At 42.7% G+C, this 15,988-nt stretch overlaps 1 protein-coding gene and 1 pseudogene across 1 annotated transcript in view; both read left to right on the top strand.

Annotated features, from left to right (window-relative positions):
- Nucleotides 1-15,988, top strand: part of LOC110973646 (uncharacterized) — a 61,148-nt gene that overhangs the window by 30,645 nt on the left and 14,515 nt on the right. Inside the window, exons 26-35 of the mRNA XM_022224623.2 lie at nt 1,755-1,866; nt 2,361-2,488; nt 3,123-3,279; nt 4,012-4,133; nt 4,532-4,660; nt 5,467-5,578; nt 6,262-6,411; nt 7,742-7,968; nt 8,258-8,411; nt 8,709-8,807. Of these exons, the coding sequence (XP_022080315.2) occupies nt 1,755-1,866; nt 2,361-2,488; nt 3,123-3,279; nt 4,012-4,133; nt 4,532-4,660; nt 5,467-5,578; nt 6,262-6,411; nt 7,742-7,968; nt 8,258-8,411; nt 8,709-8,807 (1,390 nt within the window). The remainder of the gene's footprint in view (nt 1-1,754; nt 1,867-2,360; nt 2,489-3,122; nt 3,280-4,011; nt 4,134-4,531; nt 4,661-5,466; nt 5,579-6,261; nt 6,412-7,741; nt 7,969-8,257; nt 8,412-8,708; nt 8,808-15,988) is intronic.
- On the top strand, nt 12,323-13,486 carry LOC147798627 (paraneoplastic antigen Ma3-like; annotated as a pseudogene).

Below are 15,988 nucleotides of genomic sequence, written 5' to 3'. Positions count from 1 at the left end.
GGCAGCATCGAAAAGTGCAATTACTGCGTGTGGAAGCACTAACAGAACATGTTCTGTGGTGATCCAGACGCATTCGTGGTCCCACTGGCTCGGAGAGTCAACTTCACACCCCTCACACGGTACACGATCTTTAGAAGGCAGCTCCTCAATTTTGTTCACAAATAATTTAACAAGAATCTTTCTAACAGTGTTTTAACTCGCTCTTTGCAATCGGCCTCCGCGCCCACATGCAAAAAATAACACAATAAAACCAACGATTAAACTAAACACAAAACTTTTTAAAATTTGTTCTCTTGACCAGTCTCTTCCTGCACACAGCTTTGGTAATAGCTTTGGCGTGTGACATCAGCACGCTCCACTGTGAAGCAGTCAAGTTTATGCCTTTCTTCCTAGCAATCAGCCTTGATTTGTCCATGTTCCAGAAGTACTCTCTCACACTGATGTAAATACTGCCCCAGAGACGTAACACTCACCTTCCAGGTGAAACCTGTCTGTGTCGCGTTCGTTCTCCTCTTCATCTTGGTCCCGGGGGAAGAACCTCTTCACAGCTCCCTTCCTCTTCACAGCAAGATCGGGATTGGGCTGCAGTGCACTGGCATTGGAGTTGGGGGTCCACAAATCAGCGTTCTCTGGCTTGGTAGTGCTCGCTGCCCCTGTTGCGGTAGCGCCCGACCCGCGATGAAACGAATCTTGGGTAGCTTCATCCAGGGTGGGCGGCTAGCTCGTCACTGGTGAGGTCAGAGGGAGCGTGGATCTCAAGCTGCTCTGGGGTGGGCAGGGGGTTGATGAAAGGGAGCTCCAGCTGACGGTGCCCCGTTATGATGTTATGGTAGTAAAACCTCTGCTCCTCAAAGCTGTACACCTTGTGCCATCTGGCTCTCAGGTCCTGAGCAGTTAACGCACCGGTGCTCTCCGCATCGTTGCTTGCTTGAGACACCGCTGATACTTAAGGCTGTGCACCAGTCATATCGGTGTTCTTGGTAGTTGCCTTTGCTTGTCCGGCCATGCTGGTTATGATACTCAACTATTTGGTAAACTTTCAGTCTCATTAAATGTGGCTGTCAAGGTGGAAGATTGGGATATGATCTAAAGGGTCCACCCAGCGTGGTATTTATATCGCGTAGGGGTGTCGGTGACTTAATGCAAACACCGAAAGAGCGCATACTCACGCCGTACATATAAATATAGGTTTAATCAATCATGCCGTGCAAGGAAGGACTCCACCTGAAGTTTAGTGAACCCACACATTCAAAGCATTCCTTCATGGGGTGACCATCAAACTCTTTTGTTTGAGAGATAGATATTTTACTATTTTTAGCATCTTCCCCATGGGAACTGATGACCGACGCTTTCTAAAACAAAAGAGATCCATTTGCGTGAGTGTACCATTTGTATTCAACACTCTTCGGCCAAGGATGTCACGCCATCACCCACTCGTACTTTGCCTCAAACAAACAAGCCAACAGATGACAATGCGGCGAGGGTGACCTGATGCCTCTTGAGGTAAGTTTATCTGAATTCTTCTCTTTTGCTTGTTTAAGTTCGGGGCAACAACGCCCCCTTCACCTCCTTGACCGTTGCCGCGGCTACGCCCCCCATCGTTCGTCGACCTCTCACCTGCTTACATTTCACACCCACACACCTTTGACCTTTTTACCCCTAACCCACTGACCCCTCTTTGATAGAATTCAAAAACTGATTTGAGGTCACATTCAAACTACTTTTGATTTTTTCTTTATGGTCATATTTTCTAGACTTTTCTTGGGAACGTCACAGTTGAGGGTGTCGTCAATGTCACCAGCATGGTTGATGGTGTCAAAATAGCCACTGATGTTCTGACAATTTATGGCAACCAAATTGTCACAGGTATGGGTAGTCCACAGATTTCCATAATTTTTCGGTACAATGTGTAGGAATATTCTACAAGAAAATTGGACACAAAAGGGGTCACTTACCGTGTATTTTTACTTAAGTATGTCTTTAGTTTTACTTGAGGAATTTTCAAATAAAAATGTAAGAAATTAAACTTCAGAACATGGTTTCTTAAAAACTGGCATGTTACTTGGTTTATTGTCGTTCATTTCACTCCATATAAATACAAGACAATGACAGAGACATACAAATATCTTTGAATTATCCGTGCCATACAGAGCCACTTTTTCATCAAAACACATTGTGATGTACAGTTTCCTATTTTCAACATCTCCCAAAATAGAGCCATATTCTTTGTATTTCCCTATTTCAGTAATTATGTAGGTTGAGTTTAGGCCTGTGGTTTTACTCATGTACCTGTGGAAAACCAGCTTTTCCTGAAATCAACTCCTCTAATCATGTCATATTTGTGTTTGGGTGACTTTCAGGTGCAAAGACGTTCCAGCGACTAGAGGCTGACAACATGTCCGTTGACGACATGAATGCCGTGATCTCTGTTAACCAGAGAAACTGGACAGACTTTGTGCTGAGCCGGGTGGACCTGACGTCCAATCAGGTAAGAAAACTGAGGAAAGAATCACTTGTAATCTGCTTTTGTGTGGTCCATGTTGTTTTGTACACCCGAGGTAATAAATGATACCCCAGTTAAAGCTGTACCATGAAGTTTAACCAGCTACCATTAGTCAACCACTGTTACCTAAGTGGCATATTATGCATATGTTAATGGGCAAAATTGTCTGGTGGTTGACATGTTCTTGAGAGAGCTTGGTCAATGCTGGATCTGCAGTGTTTTTCCCTATAGCATTGAAGGTAATGGTTGTCGTGACTGTTAGTATCATTGACTGTGAAATGACGTTGAATGTAGTGACTGAAAATGACGGTCAAGATTATAATGTCATTGTCATCAGCAATAAAAGCAACTGTGATGGTATGTATTTAACCTGGACAAGGATAACTTTGCTATTCATATTGATAATTATGATGTTGGGATGACAATGATGGCAATGACACATCATTGTTAACAGTATTCCAGTCGGCCTGCTTCCAACTCTGTGAGCTGAAAAACTATAGTTTGGCAGTTTACCTCCTTAGCAAGTTTGAAATTTAAATTATGCCACTCACCTTTTGGTTCATTATCTCCAGACTTTTCAACCATCTGTGGGATTGAAATGCTTTTCTTCTTTTGGCAGGACATTTCTGTCAATCATAGTTTCAGTGCAGCCAACGTGACTGCCAGCGATGTTGAGATCAAGTGGCTCGTCAACGGCATCAACCTCACGGCTGTCCTTGAAGACATCATGACCAAGAATACTGTGCAGACTGTCACAGGAACCAAGACCATACCTGGTAGTGAAAAAAATTTAAAAGCTAAATTCACTTTTCTCAATGAAGCCTCTCAATCTTTTATGTACGTGTGGAGGTAATGGCAGACATGACGATTTGTTAGGTTGGCAAGCTGACTGTTGGTATGAGATAGGGCAATTATACAACACACTCATAGCTTGAAAAACATCTGAGTTATAGGACGCGAAAAAACGGTGAAAGACAGAGTAATCATCAAAATCCTGATACAGAAACATTGCCTGTGAACAAACCAAACTGAGAACTAATTACTTTTGAAAATTGGCTACCCTTTTGATATACCTTTGCAATGAACTATGTACCCATGCGATGAACTACGTACCCATGCGACGAACTATGCACCCATGCGATGAACTTTGTACCCACGCAATGAACTGTGTACCCATGCTATGAACTATATACTCATCTGATGAACTGTATACCCATGTGATGAACTATATACCCATGTGATGAACTATATACCCATGTGATAAATTATATACCCATGTGATGAACTATATACCCATGTGATGAACTATAGACCCATGTGATAAACTATATATCCATGTGACAAACTATATACCCATGTGATGAACTATATACCCTTGCGACGAACTAGATGTCCTTGCAATGAAATAGTAATTTACCATAATGTATAATATACATTATAAGGGTTTATGTACCAGCTATCTGAAACATTTGATATTTGTTGATAGTTCTTGATATTGTATTTGTTAGGCACTATGATTGTTCACGGCAATGTTTCTCTGAATGACCACATTAACGGTATCCAGCTTAAAGAGTTTGCAGCGAGAGCTCTGCTCCTTGATGGGCCTCTGCAGACAGTGACTGGAAGGAAGGCAAGTATTCTGCTGAATGTCAGCATCACTCATTTTTGGGCAGGTCAAATCACGAGTGAATTATAGTCAGGTTGACATACTATTGAGCCATTTCTTTGTCCATCATGTTAAAGTAGGGGCAATTAAGCAATTAAGTGTTTTCCTTTCCAGTTTCATCTTTTTTAAAAGATCACCACTCCTCATTCCCATTTGCCATTGGATGAAGACAGTGGGCCCTTCGACGTGATTGGTTGAATCAGTGTAGCATTGTGGTCAATGCCTCTGCTAGGTTTTCACTAATTCATGATGACTCTCCAATGAACTTACCGTATGTCCCTTAAACGAGAATGCCAGTCCAATGTGATAGCATTCAGGCTTTTCAGATGTCCCTTACTGATCATTTTGCATGTGCCTCACAGACCTTTGATAACATGACTATTTTGTCAAGCCATCTGGAGGTGACGGGATTGGTGGACGGTATCAATTTGGACTTCTTCATGTCTGACATCATCCACCCGGACAACCTGCAGAAAATTCTGGCCAATAAGGTCGGTACAATCCCTGAAAATGAATCAATTGCTTTGTCCAACACAAATAATTTTGGATGCAAGAAACATTTTCTTCTCTTTGTTTACGTAGAAAATAGGTAGGAGATAGAAAGCATCAAGATCCACTAGAACTTTTCGGAAAGGTTCCATTTACGATTGTGTATGCTGCCAGGCTGTGATTCATGTACATTCAGTTATCTTTGGAGTCAAAAATAAGAAAGGAAATACTTCATGGTGTTGGATTCTTAAAAGTTACTGTCAACCAACTGGGTGCCATTAGTGCTTAATGCCACACCCACACATGCTTCTCATGCGTTCTGAGATGCACTCACTTTTTTTCTTATGTGTGTTAGTTTTGGTTCAAGCTGGCATTAGTGTGTTGATAAATGAGCTTTGCCGAGGAAAGCAATGTCAAATGTTTCGGCCATATTTTCAGGTGCTGGATAAGTCTCTTTATCTAGTGACTAACGTCACACATATATATAGATGTTAATACCAGGGTTTTTTTGTATCAAGTTTTTTTTTGTTTGCAGTTTGTACTTAGTGTCGGCTTGGAGCCTGTGAGAAAAATTCTCTTTCTTTGTCTAATGGGGCTTGAACCCACAACCTCTTGTTTACAAGTGGAGAATTAGTGACCACTTGATCCCACCAAGCTTGCTTGGGTCAGTTGGTCACTTTGATCCTATCGTTCTTTTGCTAATGTATAATGCATTTGTGGTCAGTCTGCCCGCAACAACAGATACCACTCAGACGTTTTAACGCAATCATAAGGCCATTTCTAAGACCTCCAGATTCTTGTTTTGCAGACCTTTCTGGACGGCTTTCATGCCAGAGACGATGTCGTCGTGACTGGGACTGTGGATGGTATTGATCTCAGTGAAGACATCATGACAAACAGCACGGCACAAAATATATCAGGTATCTTCACCCTTTACCTGGATTTGCTCTCATGAACACTACTGGATATTGTACCTTAAACCCTTGAAATGATGTCATAAGTAACGGTTAAAGGTCGTATTAAGTACGTTTTACACAATACCTTGGTCAAGTCAGTGTGTTTGCAAGGAAAACTTGGTGAGGCTGTCATATGAGAACACAATTGATTTACCCACAGGGCGTTTTATGTCGATGAGGAAATTTCCGAAGTCTGTGTACATTTTGATGCTCTTATTCCATTGGTTATTCACAGTTTGAATGAATATTAATGCATGAACCAAGACCCGGACACTTGTGATGTTTTTAATCTGTTTACTGTGAGAGCCAAGATGCCACTCTGAGATCAACACTTTTTGTTGCACCGCATTATTGGCGTACATGTATAGTAAAATACGGATTTTGTATTTTGTTGCTCTGGTTTTGGATTCCGATGCATTGCATTACAATGCAACTCTTGGCAGTGACCTGTCAAGCTTTACCCTCAATTAGTATGAAGAATTGAATGTGCTGTGTTTCCTGTTGCTGTGAGTTACTGTGCAAGCAACCTTGGACCATTGCTGAGGAAGTGCTGCTAATTACCGTCAAGATGTCCCGCCCACTACAATAAATTGCCCCTCCCCTCCCGGCTCTCCACAGCCCTCATAATAACCGTTTCTGTGCGGCAGGTAACTACATCATCAGCTACATTGTTACCACTGATCCCGACATGCTGATAACTGGACTTATTAATGGCATTGACTTGGTCTATCTCAACAACTCCATTATGAAGACCTCAGAGGACCAGACTGTGGATGCACCGCTGGTGTTTGCTACAAGTATGTTGATGATAAACATCTGGTTTGCTGAAATTCACTTATCAGCCTAATATATTTGTGAATTTCATTCACTAGAATTGGAAAGAGAGAAGACATTAAACATGTTTCCATTTGGTTTATTTTCAAAAACGGCATCCTCCTTCTACCTTGCACTGGTAAATGGACTTTGTGTAGGGGTGTAATTGTTGATATTGTTAGAGAGTTGAAGGAACCATGCAATGAATTTTTCTTAGAATCACTTTTTGTATATGTCTGTACTCTTCTTCTTTGTGTGAGGACTATATGGACTCTTATACTGAGTTAGGGGAACTAAAAAATGCACTTTTTAAATATTCAAAATGTACCTAGCATTTCCAGACAAGTGAGGGCGCTTTTGCCTTGATGTAAATCCAGGAAGACACCACTTAGTTTGCATACTTCCATGTTCAAATTGTGAGCTCTAAATTGGCTGTTTGAAATCATTTCTGAAAAAAGGTTGCTTCCCAACTGATTGCCATATACTTAGACAACAATAAATTGCCAAAAAAAATAAAATCTACGATGGCAGTGTTGAAAAAATCAAGATATTTTTTGTGCACAAATCAGTGCAACATTGAGGTTAGGTTCAGTGCCTTGGATGACATCATCATCTTGCTCATGAATATACAAATGTACATTAGCATAAAAACCAGAAAAGCTCCAAAATATGGGGTGAGATAGTAGAACAATAATTCAAAATCAAGTTTATTGGAACCCAAGGGTGCAATTTCAAGGATTTTAGTAAAATTTGTAGAATAATTCTGTTTCACGGTCCCTTTAAAAAGGGAACTTTGCAAAAACTGGTTGGTTTTGGCATGATGTACTTGAGTGAAATGTAAGCATTGTCTTTGGCTGTTACTTTGGTCATAAGCTGTGATATTATTAAGTGAGTGGTTGTTTTGAATTTAGCTTTTCTGTATTAGAGCCAGTTCATATATCAGTCTGGAACTCAGTCTAAGCCTTTCTGTGATATTAAAAATATAGGAACATTTTCATCACCCCAAGTGTTAACCACTTCAAAGTTTTTGCTTTGCTATTGGATGTAGTTTTGGCTTTTGGGAGTGTTCTTGTTCTGTTGCCTTTCACTGATGTAATTCTGTATACACTTGACACATTGTCATCCTTGAATTAATGGACAAAAGGGCATAAGCTTTACTTGGATGAAACTTGAACCCACGAGCACCTGCTCATTTGTGCAGACAAATCACTGCACTTGAAAGAGCTTGCCACGGTCAAATGACCAGTTTGAGTCAGATGAGCAGCCGTACCGCAAGCAAACATTTTTGTGAGACGTAGTATCTGCTTGTTTCAGATCTGACATCCAAGACCGACGTCTCCGTCACTGGACTGGTAGATGGCTACGACCTCTCAGAGCTGGACTTCCAGGCCATCATGCTATACGAACCCTTTAACCTGACGGGCAACGTGACATTTACTAAGGATGTGACCTTTGAGGGCCCGTTAAATACGACAGGATTAATCTTTGGGCGGAACCTTTCAGCCTGGTACCGAGATGTGGTGTTGCTGCATACAGATGATGTGAGCAATTCTTTCAACATCCTGGCTCCTTTTTTAAGCGTGCTCGTCTTGGCATGGAGCTGTAAATGCCATTTTTGAATGTAGCAAAGCACATGTTAGAAACAGTTTAAAACGATTACAGATGCCATGTTTTAAAGCATTTGTTGCTGTGTACACTCTAAATGTCTATAGGTTTTGCCATAAGTCCTGTTACTTTTTCATTTTTTTTCTGGCATCGGCCAGTGTGTTAATTCAAATTGATTGGATATCAGTGCTTCGTTCAAATTCACCTCATCTGTCACACCCTCAGGTTGTTGTGGGCAACAAGACATTCATCAATGACGTAGAGGTCTCTCCCGTGCTGAGTGTGGTAGGCAACATGGAGGCAGACACTGTATTTGGGAGAGACTTTGACAGCTTTGTAGCCGACGCTGTGAACCTGACCGGCAATGCCACAATCACAGGTAACAGGCCACCTCACAGGCAGCCTAATGAACTTAACTTGTTGACAAGTCGTTCGGCTCTACCTTCACCCACTTTTGGATGGTGTTATTTTGACTGGCCCCATATGAGGTATTATATTCACTGGCACATTTCATAACTGAGACATCACAAATGTTAACGTTACCTTGAGAGACGTTTATGCAAAATGGGCCCATCCCAAAAATTCATCAAAACCTCGCAGGCCTATTGTTGTTGTCTTAAATGCACAACTCATCCGTGCACTGACACCAGATTTCTCTTTCAATTTCACGTCTTAGGAGTGAAGACCTTCTTAGGGGATGTTGATGCCCGAGCAGATGTCTCAGTGGCTGGAACTGTGGACGGCGTACACATTGAGGATGTTGTCACCAAAGATGGTAAGATTTACCAGCTCTTCAACAATATCCCACCAAATGAAGTGCAGTGATATCAAGCAACAAGTTCAAGAACTCCAAATATTTGAAAATAAGTTTGTGTGAGATGAAGGAAAGGCAGTGGTTTTAAACAATAAAGCAAGTGAACATCCTTATTTCTTTCAAAGAAATGACATTACCAGCACACTCTCGAGAAAAGTGGTGGGGATCCATGTCTGTAACTTTTTCTTTAAACACAGTGCTTTACGGTTTCTAACGTCCCAGTGGATCACGGCTGGTACACATTAGAGGGAGGGCCAACTGTCAAATGGACTTGTGTGATGGCTTTCTGTAGCCACACCTCCCACGTTATGCAGAGAACAGTTTATGACAGTCGTCACTGTGCGTTGAGAGTAATAACTGCTAAGGCCAGGTCATACTGTCTGTGTCCTTTCTCTATGGTGAGAAGTGACCGCAGAATATGTTGCATTTAAGCACTTAATTTTTGCAAAGGGGGAAGGGAGAGTTGCTGCCAGTGGCCACCATCAGCAGGAATTGCTTCTAGACTGACTTAGTACCTTTCACTTGCGCGTAAACTTTGTCTGAGTGCCTTTCAATACACACTAAATTCCAATAAATAAAATATTGCATGTGCTTTTTTTGTTGCCAATTGTAAATTAAAAACCACCTCTTATAATTTTTGAATCATTGAAATGGATGCACGAACAACGGAAATGCCATGCAAACCGAAATGCCATGAGTAGACCAAGAAATTAAGAGCTGGATACTCAAGTGTTGAGTTATACTGGCGATTGATTAAAGTGTGAAATTTGAAAGTAATGGATGCTTTGAAAATCTGATTTAGATGCCTGATGGAAGGGCCAAAGTATTACACTAATTTGTTTCTGCAGCTTCATGTGACTCTTTCTAAAACGCAAAGGGTACATAAACTTACCGATTTCTAATTGCTAACATCAATGGAAACAATCGCAGGTGTCGCTAGACCATGGGGGGTGCCATGTGAAATTTGCCGTCGGACCGTCAAGCAAAACGAGTGTACTGCATCCCCTTCCTTTCATTTTCATTCTTCATTTTTTAAATTTGCTGACAGACCATGTTTTTGCCGACAAAAATAACCAACAGGCTGTGACACCCCACGGCACACCCCCCTGCTCTAGTGACGCCTGTGTAACACAATTAGGCTTACTTTTCGTTGCGAAAAGTTTGCAACATTTCAGGCACTACCATGCAACTTGTTGATTTACTTAAGGTTGAAAATGACTTCTTTTATTCTATCGCGTACCAACTTGACAGGAAGTTTACCATGTGTACTCTTTTCAAACGGTTGGAGAATGGTACTTTCATACAATCCTTCGTTAATGTTTATACTAATAACTTTAAATCTTTTTCACAGCAAAAATGAGCATGCATATACCATTCAACTCAAACCACACTCCCATACCAGCCCAGACCTCGTTTCCAAGACTTGCTTGTCATTGACCAAAGGTGGATCCATTGGGACCAAAGGGCTGACTGGCCCCAAACAGAGCCAATATTTTGTTGTAGATAAATAATGAAAGGCGCATTTGGAGGAGACGGAGTCATCTAATGCTCTGTTTAAAGATTAAAGGTTATATAAAAGGCTATATGTGCAAAGGTCATATAAAAATCAAGTTTGGCACTGCAACATTTGTCATGGATACCTTGACCATCATAAATGTAAATTTATCACGAGATGGCAACAATGAACATAACTCTGCTTCCCTACTAAATTTATAGGGAATGGATCCTGAGGTCATATGAAAACAAACTTACCACCTGTTCTGCATTATCATTAATGAAACGACATCAATAAACAATCAACAGTACATGATTACATATGGTGTCACCAACACCACGAAGTAGCACTCAACTGCACTTGCGTCTTACTTCGTGAAAACCTTGTTTACAGCAGTTTCTGTTTCACGAAGTAGTACTCAAGTGTGTGCGCACACCGTACACCGATACGTAATCAACTGATTTTCATTTTCATGAAGTAGCACTCGTGTGTTTTGTCATTATAGCATGGATAAAATTGCTTTGAAAGGTCTAAAATGATTTGATTCACCTGTAAATATGTGACTCAACCATAAGATGTTCTCAAAACTGGTTTAACTGTTTAAATTAAGGAAAAGTCAAGTCCTGCAAATGGCAATTCACGGAGCACGTGCTGCATGGCACTGGCTCAGGAGAATGAGCCTGCGTCTTGGGCATTAGTTGCGTCCCTTATTCTGTATTGAAAGTTACAGGACCTCTCTGTGGAGACACCAGCAAGTGATTGATATTGTTTAATTTCTTTCTTTTTTTTAATTGTTAGTTGTAGATTATCATCCTGTCTTATGAAAACTTAAATTTTTGTAACCAGAGTTTATTAAAGAAAATAATAGTTGCTTCCATACTGTCACTACAGAACAATGACATTTTCCACATATACATAAATAGATGTAACCCCGTCCCAAAAGAGGTCTTGGGTTACAATTTGAAATTTTATTTCTTTGACTATGTTTTCCTTTTGCATACTTAAATTGTTCTCTCCTGAGCTTTGACTTTTCTACTGGTAAGCAGTGTTCCAGTGGTTAACCTCTGATCTATTGCCTATTCCTTTTGTCAAATAGTCTGCTCTTTCATCGGTTTATCTCTAATGTTCCTGCTCTCCTAGAAGATCACAGGATGCTCTTTGTATCCACTGCCTAATAATAATTTCTGACTAGCATACCATTAAACCTAACTAGGGATCAGCAGGATGTTGGGACACTTAATACCTAGTTGTTGTTCACACTTTACTCCAAGCTGTGAAAGCCATAAACTTCTGCTGAGTGCTCATCTGCCTAGATACTAGATGACCAATCAGTATTGGAGTCGTGTGTGGCACTTTTTAAGTTGTCCAATGAGAGCCTGAGCTAGTCATGTGGCAAGGGCATGTTCTGGGGAGCAGTTTGCCCCAGAGTTTTGGCAAGCTGGGCATTCCAAACTTTGCCGTTGTGCTGACTACATGCCTGCTGAACTCTGTCTGTGCTCTGCACTACTTTTCTTTGGACTGGAGGACTTCAAAATTCAAGTCTTCCCCTTACATGTATGTTCACGAGTGTTGGCTCTCTATCTTAGTTACTGAACTGCATGTTCTGAAAGAGGGTGCCGGACGGGAATCTCTGTAGTCCACCTGAAGAGCTGTCCCCAGACCTCTCAGCCACCAAGCTACATATATTTTGACTTGCAGACACAGCACAAGTACAGCAAGGCATCTGCGGCACTAATCCCCAGCATCAACCTTGCAAGATCTGCAAGTATTCTTTTGCATTACATTTCTTCCGCTGAACTTTGCCCTTCACTTTTGCCGACTGCCTACACAACACAACGGACTCCTGTCATCCCACCTTGGAACGACTCATCGCAACTCATCTGTACATCTAGAACATCTGCGCCAAAAGATTTTTTTCTTGAGCTCAAAGTGTATTTTAACTTAACAGGATCCTGCAGTTTCTGTAAACCTCATATTTTAATTTGTGGCCATCTCAATTAGTGTTCTCTGCATTTACTTTGTATTTTTACTTTGTATTTCCCTTTCTGATCCATCTACATCTGATCTCTCATCTCAACAACCCCATCCTTCTGACTTCACCAGATCTCTTGCTCGCTGCACCCTAGCAGCTAACCACTGCAAACTCAGGTGCTTTTCAGGTTCAACCCCACCCTCTCGAGATGAAGACGACTATCTGAACCGGATAGATCACATTGAAGGCCAGATGGATGAGTGGCGGGACCTTGATGATGCCGAGAAGAGGAAGCGTATTCATGAGGCCTTGAGGCTCCCTATACTCAATATCATCAATGACCTCCGTCGAGATAACCTTGCGGCTACATTCCACGATTACCTGAAGGCCCTCAACATCACCTCCGGTGATACGGAAACTGATGATGAACTGTTTGTCAAGTTCCACAGTCTGAAGCAGGCTGAGGGAGAACCTCCATCAAAATTCCTAACAAGACTACAGATGGCGCTGAGGCGAGCACTGAGGAGAGGTGTTGTCCCCCACGGACAGTCGGACAAGGTACGACTTGCCCAGTTCATATGTGGTATTCTGTTCAATGAGATGCTACTTGTGAGCCTTCAGCTGAGGGACAAAGTCAATCAACCTCCATCATTGTTGAGCCTGTTGTCCATGGTCAAGAAGCAGGAAGATGAGACCAGGTTGAAGTCTGAGAGTCGTGGCCGCCCAACTAGAGGACCAGAGAAGGCTCGTCACCTTCACCATTCTGCCAATTCTCAAGCACCTTTCACTCACCCTGCCCACTCTCAAGCACACCTCTCTCACCTAGCCAACCCTCAAAAACATTTCTCTGATGTTGCCATCCTCAGGCACAATTCTTCCACCAGAATGCCATGCCCAGGCAGCAATCGGCTCCACTGACGCAAACTCATGGTCTCCCTCAAGGCCAGGCAAGGAGACGGCAACCTCGCCAAAACCCTGACCAAAACCATGAGAGACACTCAAGTAGATATCTGTTTCTCATGTGGCCAGGAGGGTCACATCCGTCGAAGATGCCCGGATCCCGCTGACATTGAAGCAGTCAACAGGAAGTTGATCAAGTTCATCCTCGGAGGATCGTTGGGAAATGGGATGGGACATCTGTAGGTTGAGAGCCGGATGTCCAAATGCCAGTAAACCCCACAGTTCAGTACGAAACAGGGACAGATGTTCCTCAGGGACTAATTGGTGATACAATCATGCCTCGGTGTTGGGTTGATGGACTCAACACACACTGTCTGCTGGACAGTGGCTCTCAAGTCACTCTGATTTCCAAAAATTTCTTTGACTGTCTGAATCGTGAACTGCATCCTCTCAATGATCTTGTTGTGTTTCATGGAGGTGATGGAAAGATGCCATACTTGGGTTGGACTTACGTGTCCATGGGTTTTAATGACTCTTTTAGTGGGACCAGTAGTCGGTTCAACACCCTTGCTTTGGTTGTCCCAGATGGACGAAATTCAAGTACCCAACTCAACTCCCTGGAAGTTCAACTTGCAATGTAAATGTTGTTGTTTGTAATCGCACCAGTTGGAAGATTGCAGTCCCAGGGAATTTTCCTCTGGCAGACAGTTTCATTCCAGAGTGGTGTCATGAAGCTCCGAATGTGAGGGAGCCCATGAAAGCTTCAAGTGCCCATTTCGGTGCCAAGGCTACCAAGAGTAGCACTGTCAACTCCAAGCCCTCTGATCCTGATTTTGACAATCTTCCTTTTGTCTGCGGTTCAATCCCCCTGAAAGAAGAAACAGATTCTTGACAAGATGAGGTTGAGATTGCAGGTTTTCTCACGTCATGAATGGGATTTAGGGCACACGCAACAAGCTGAGTACCAGATCAACCTTGAAGATGGCACTCCATTTCGGGAGAGATCATGAAGAGTGTGGCCCCTGCTGACCTCAAAGACTTGAGGCAACAGCAGCTAATAGACAATGACATCATCAGAGAGTCACGCAGCCCATACGCTTCACCGATTGTGCTGGTTCGTAAGAAAAATGGTAGCTTGCGGATGTGTATTGACTATCGTACACTCAACACACGCGCAATCCCTGATCAGTATGCTGTCTCACAAATACAGGAGGCGATTGATTGTCCGAATGGTAGTAGCTGGTTTTCCGTGATTGACTTGAAATCTGGTTTCTATCAGATACCCATTCGTCAGGAAGACAAGGAGAAAACAGCGTTCATCTGTCCTTTGGGTTTCTATCAGTTCGAGCGTATACCTCGAGGTGTCGAGGGTGCACCAGCAACTTTCCAAAGGTTGATGGAAACTTGCTTGTCAGGGATCAACATGACTGAAATACTAGTGTACATGGATGATCTCATCATATTTGGTTGATCTCTAGACTAGATGGAAGAGAGACTTATGAGGGTTCTTGACCGCCTTGCAGAGTTTGGACTGAAAGTGTCTCCTGAGAAGTGGCAACTCTGTAAGTCTGTGAAGTATCTCGGACATGTGGTCTCGGAGAAGGGTGTGCAGACCGATCAGAGAAAAGCAGGTTTGATCATTCCTTGGTTTTGCAGGCTATTATCGCTGTTTCATTGAGAGCTATTCTAAGATAGCCCGCCCTCTAAATGACCTCACTGTTGGGTGTGTCTACCCTTAGAAACGGGGCCGCCCAGCACCAAAATCTCAGTCTGATCCTCATGCTCATAAGGCCGAGGACCCACTGAATGAACTTTGGACGCAAGAGTGTGAGGAAGCATTCCTCACTTTGAAGGATCGTCTCGTATCTGCTCTCGTGCTTGCATTTGCAGATCTGTCCAAGCCGTTTGTGTTACACATAGATGCCAGTCGTGACGGTTTGGGTCGGGTTTCTATATCAAGAGCATGATGGCAAACTTGGTCCTGTTGCATATGGTAGTTGAGGGTTATCACACAGTGAGAAAAACTACCCCGCTCATAAACTTGAGTATCTTGCGCTGAAGTGGGCTATCACTGATAAATTCCGTGATTACTTGTACATGGCCAAAGGGAACCAAAGTGTTGACCGACAAAAACCCCCTCACCTATGTTCTTCCTTAAGCCAAGTTGGATGCCACTGGCCACCGTTGGTTGGCTGCATTGTCAAACTTTGACTTTTCTATCCATTATAAGCCAGGGTGGACCAATGTTGATGCAGATGCTTTGTCACGCAGGCCCCATTCTCCTGCACTCAATCTGCGGTTTGAGGAGGCACAGCGAGACAAGGTAAACCAGCTGGAAAGTCAACTTGAGGGCAAGGATGATGTTGTCTGCCCTCAAGAAGTTGTGAATGCCCTATACCATCAGTATGGTGCCACAGCCTCAGCACAGTCAGTTCATGGGCAGGCAGATGTCAGTGTTCCACTTATTCATTCCTTGTCAACAGGTGCGAACGCTGTTCCTGAATGCTATGCATCGAATTCAGAGATGAGTAATATGAACTGGAGAGAAATTCAACGAGAGTACCCAATCAAGCAAACCATAAGCTTGTTCAAGCAGGCAGGAAACCGGACTCGCAAACAGGCCTACCATGTGAAGTGAAACTTATCCTCAGGGAGTTTGACAAACTTTCCCCTTCCAGTGGTATGTTGTACAGATGTGTCACCAACTCATTGGGCAATAAGTGCTTTCAACTTGTACTTCTCTCTAAATTCGGCATCCATGCGATCCGAGGGCTA

This window comes from Acanthaster planci, linkage group LG07, assembly GCF_054643075.1.
Source record: "Acanthaster planci isolate LZ-2023a linkage group LG07, COTS_SCS, whole genome shotgun sequence".
NCBI classification, from domain to species: Eukaryota; Metazoa; Echinodermata; class Asteroidea; order Valvatida; family Acanthasteridae; genus Acanthaster; species Acanthaster planci.
Note: the sequence above shows the minus strand (reverse complement) of the source record. Positions and strands in the feature narration are given on the sequence as shown.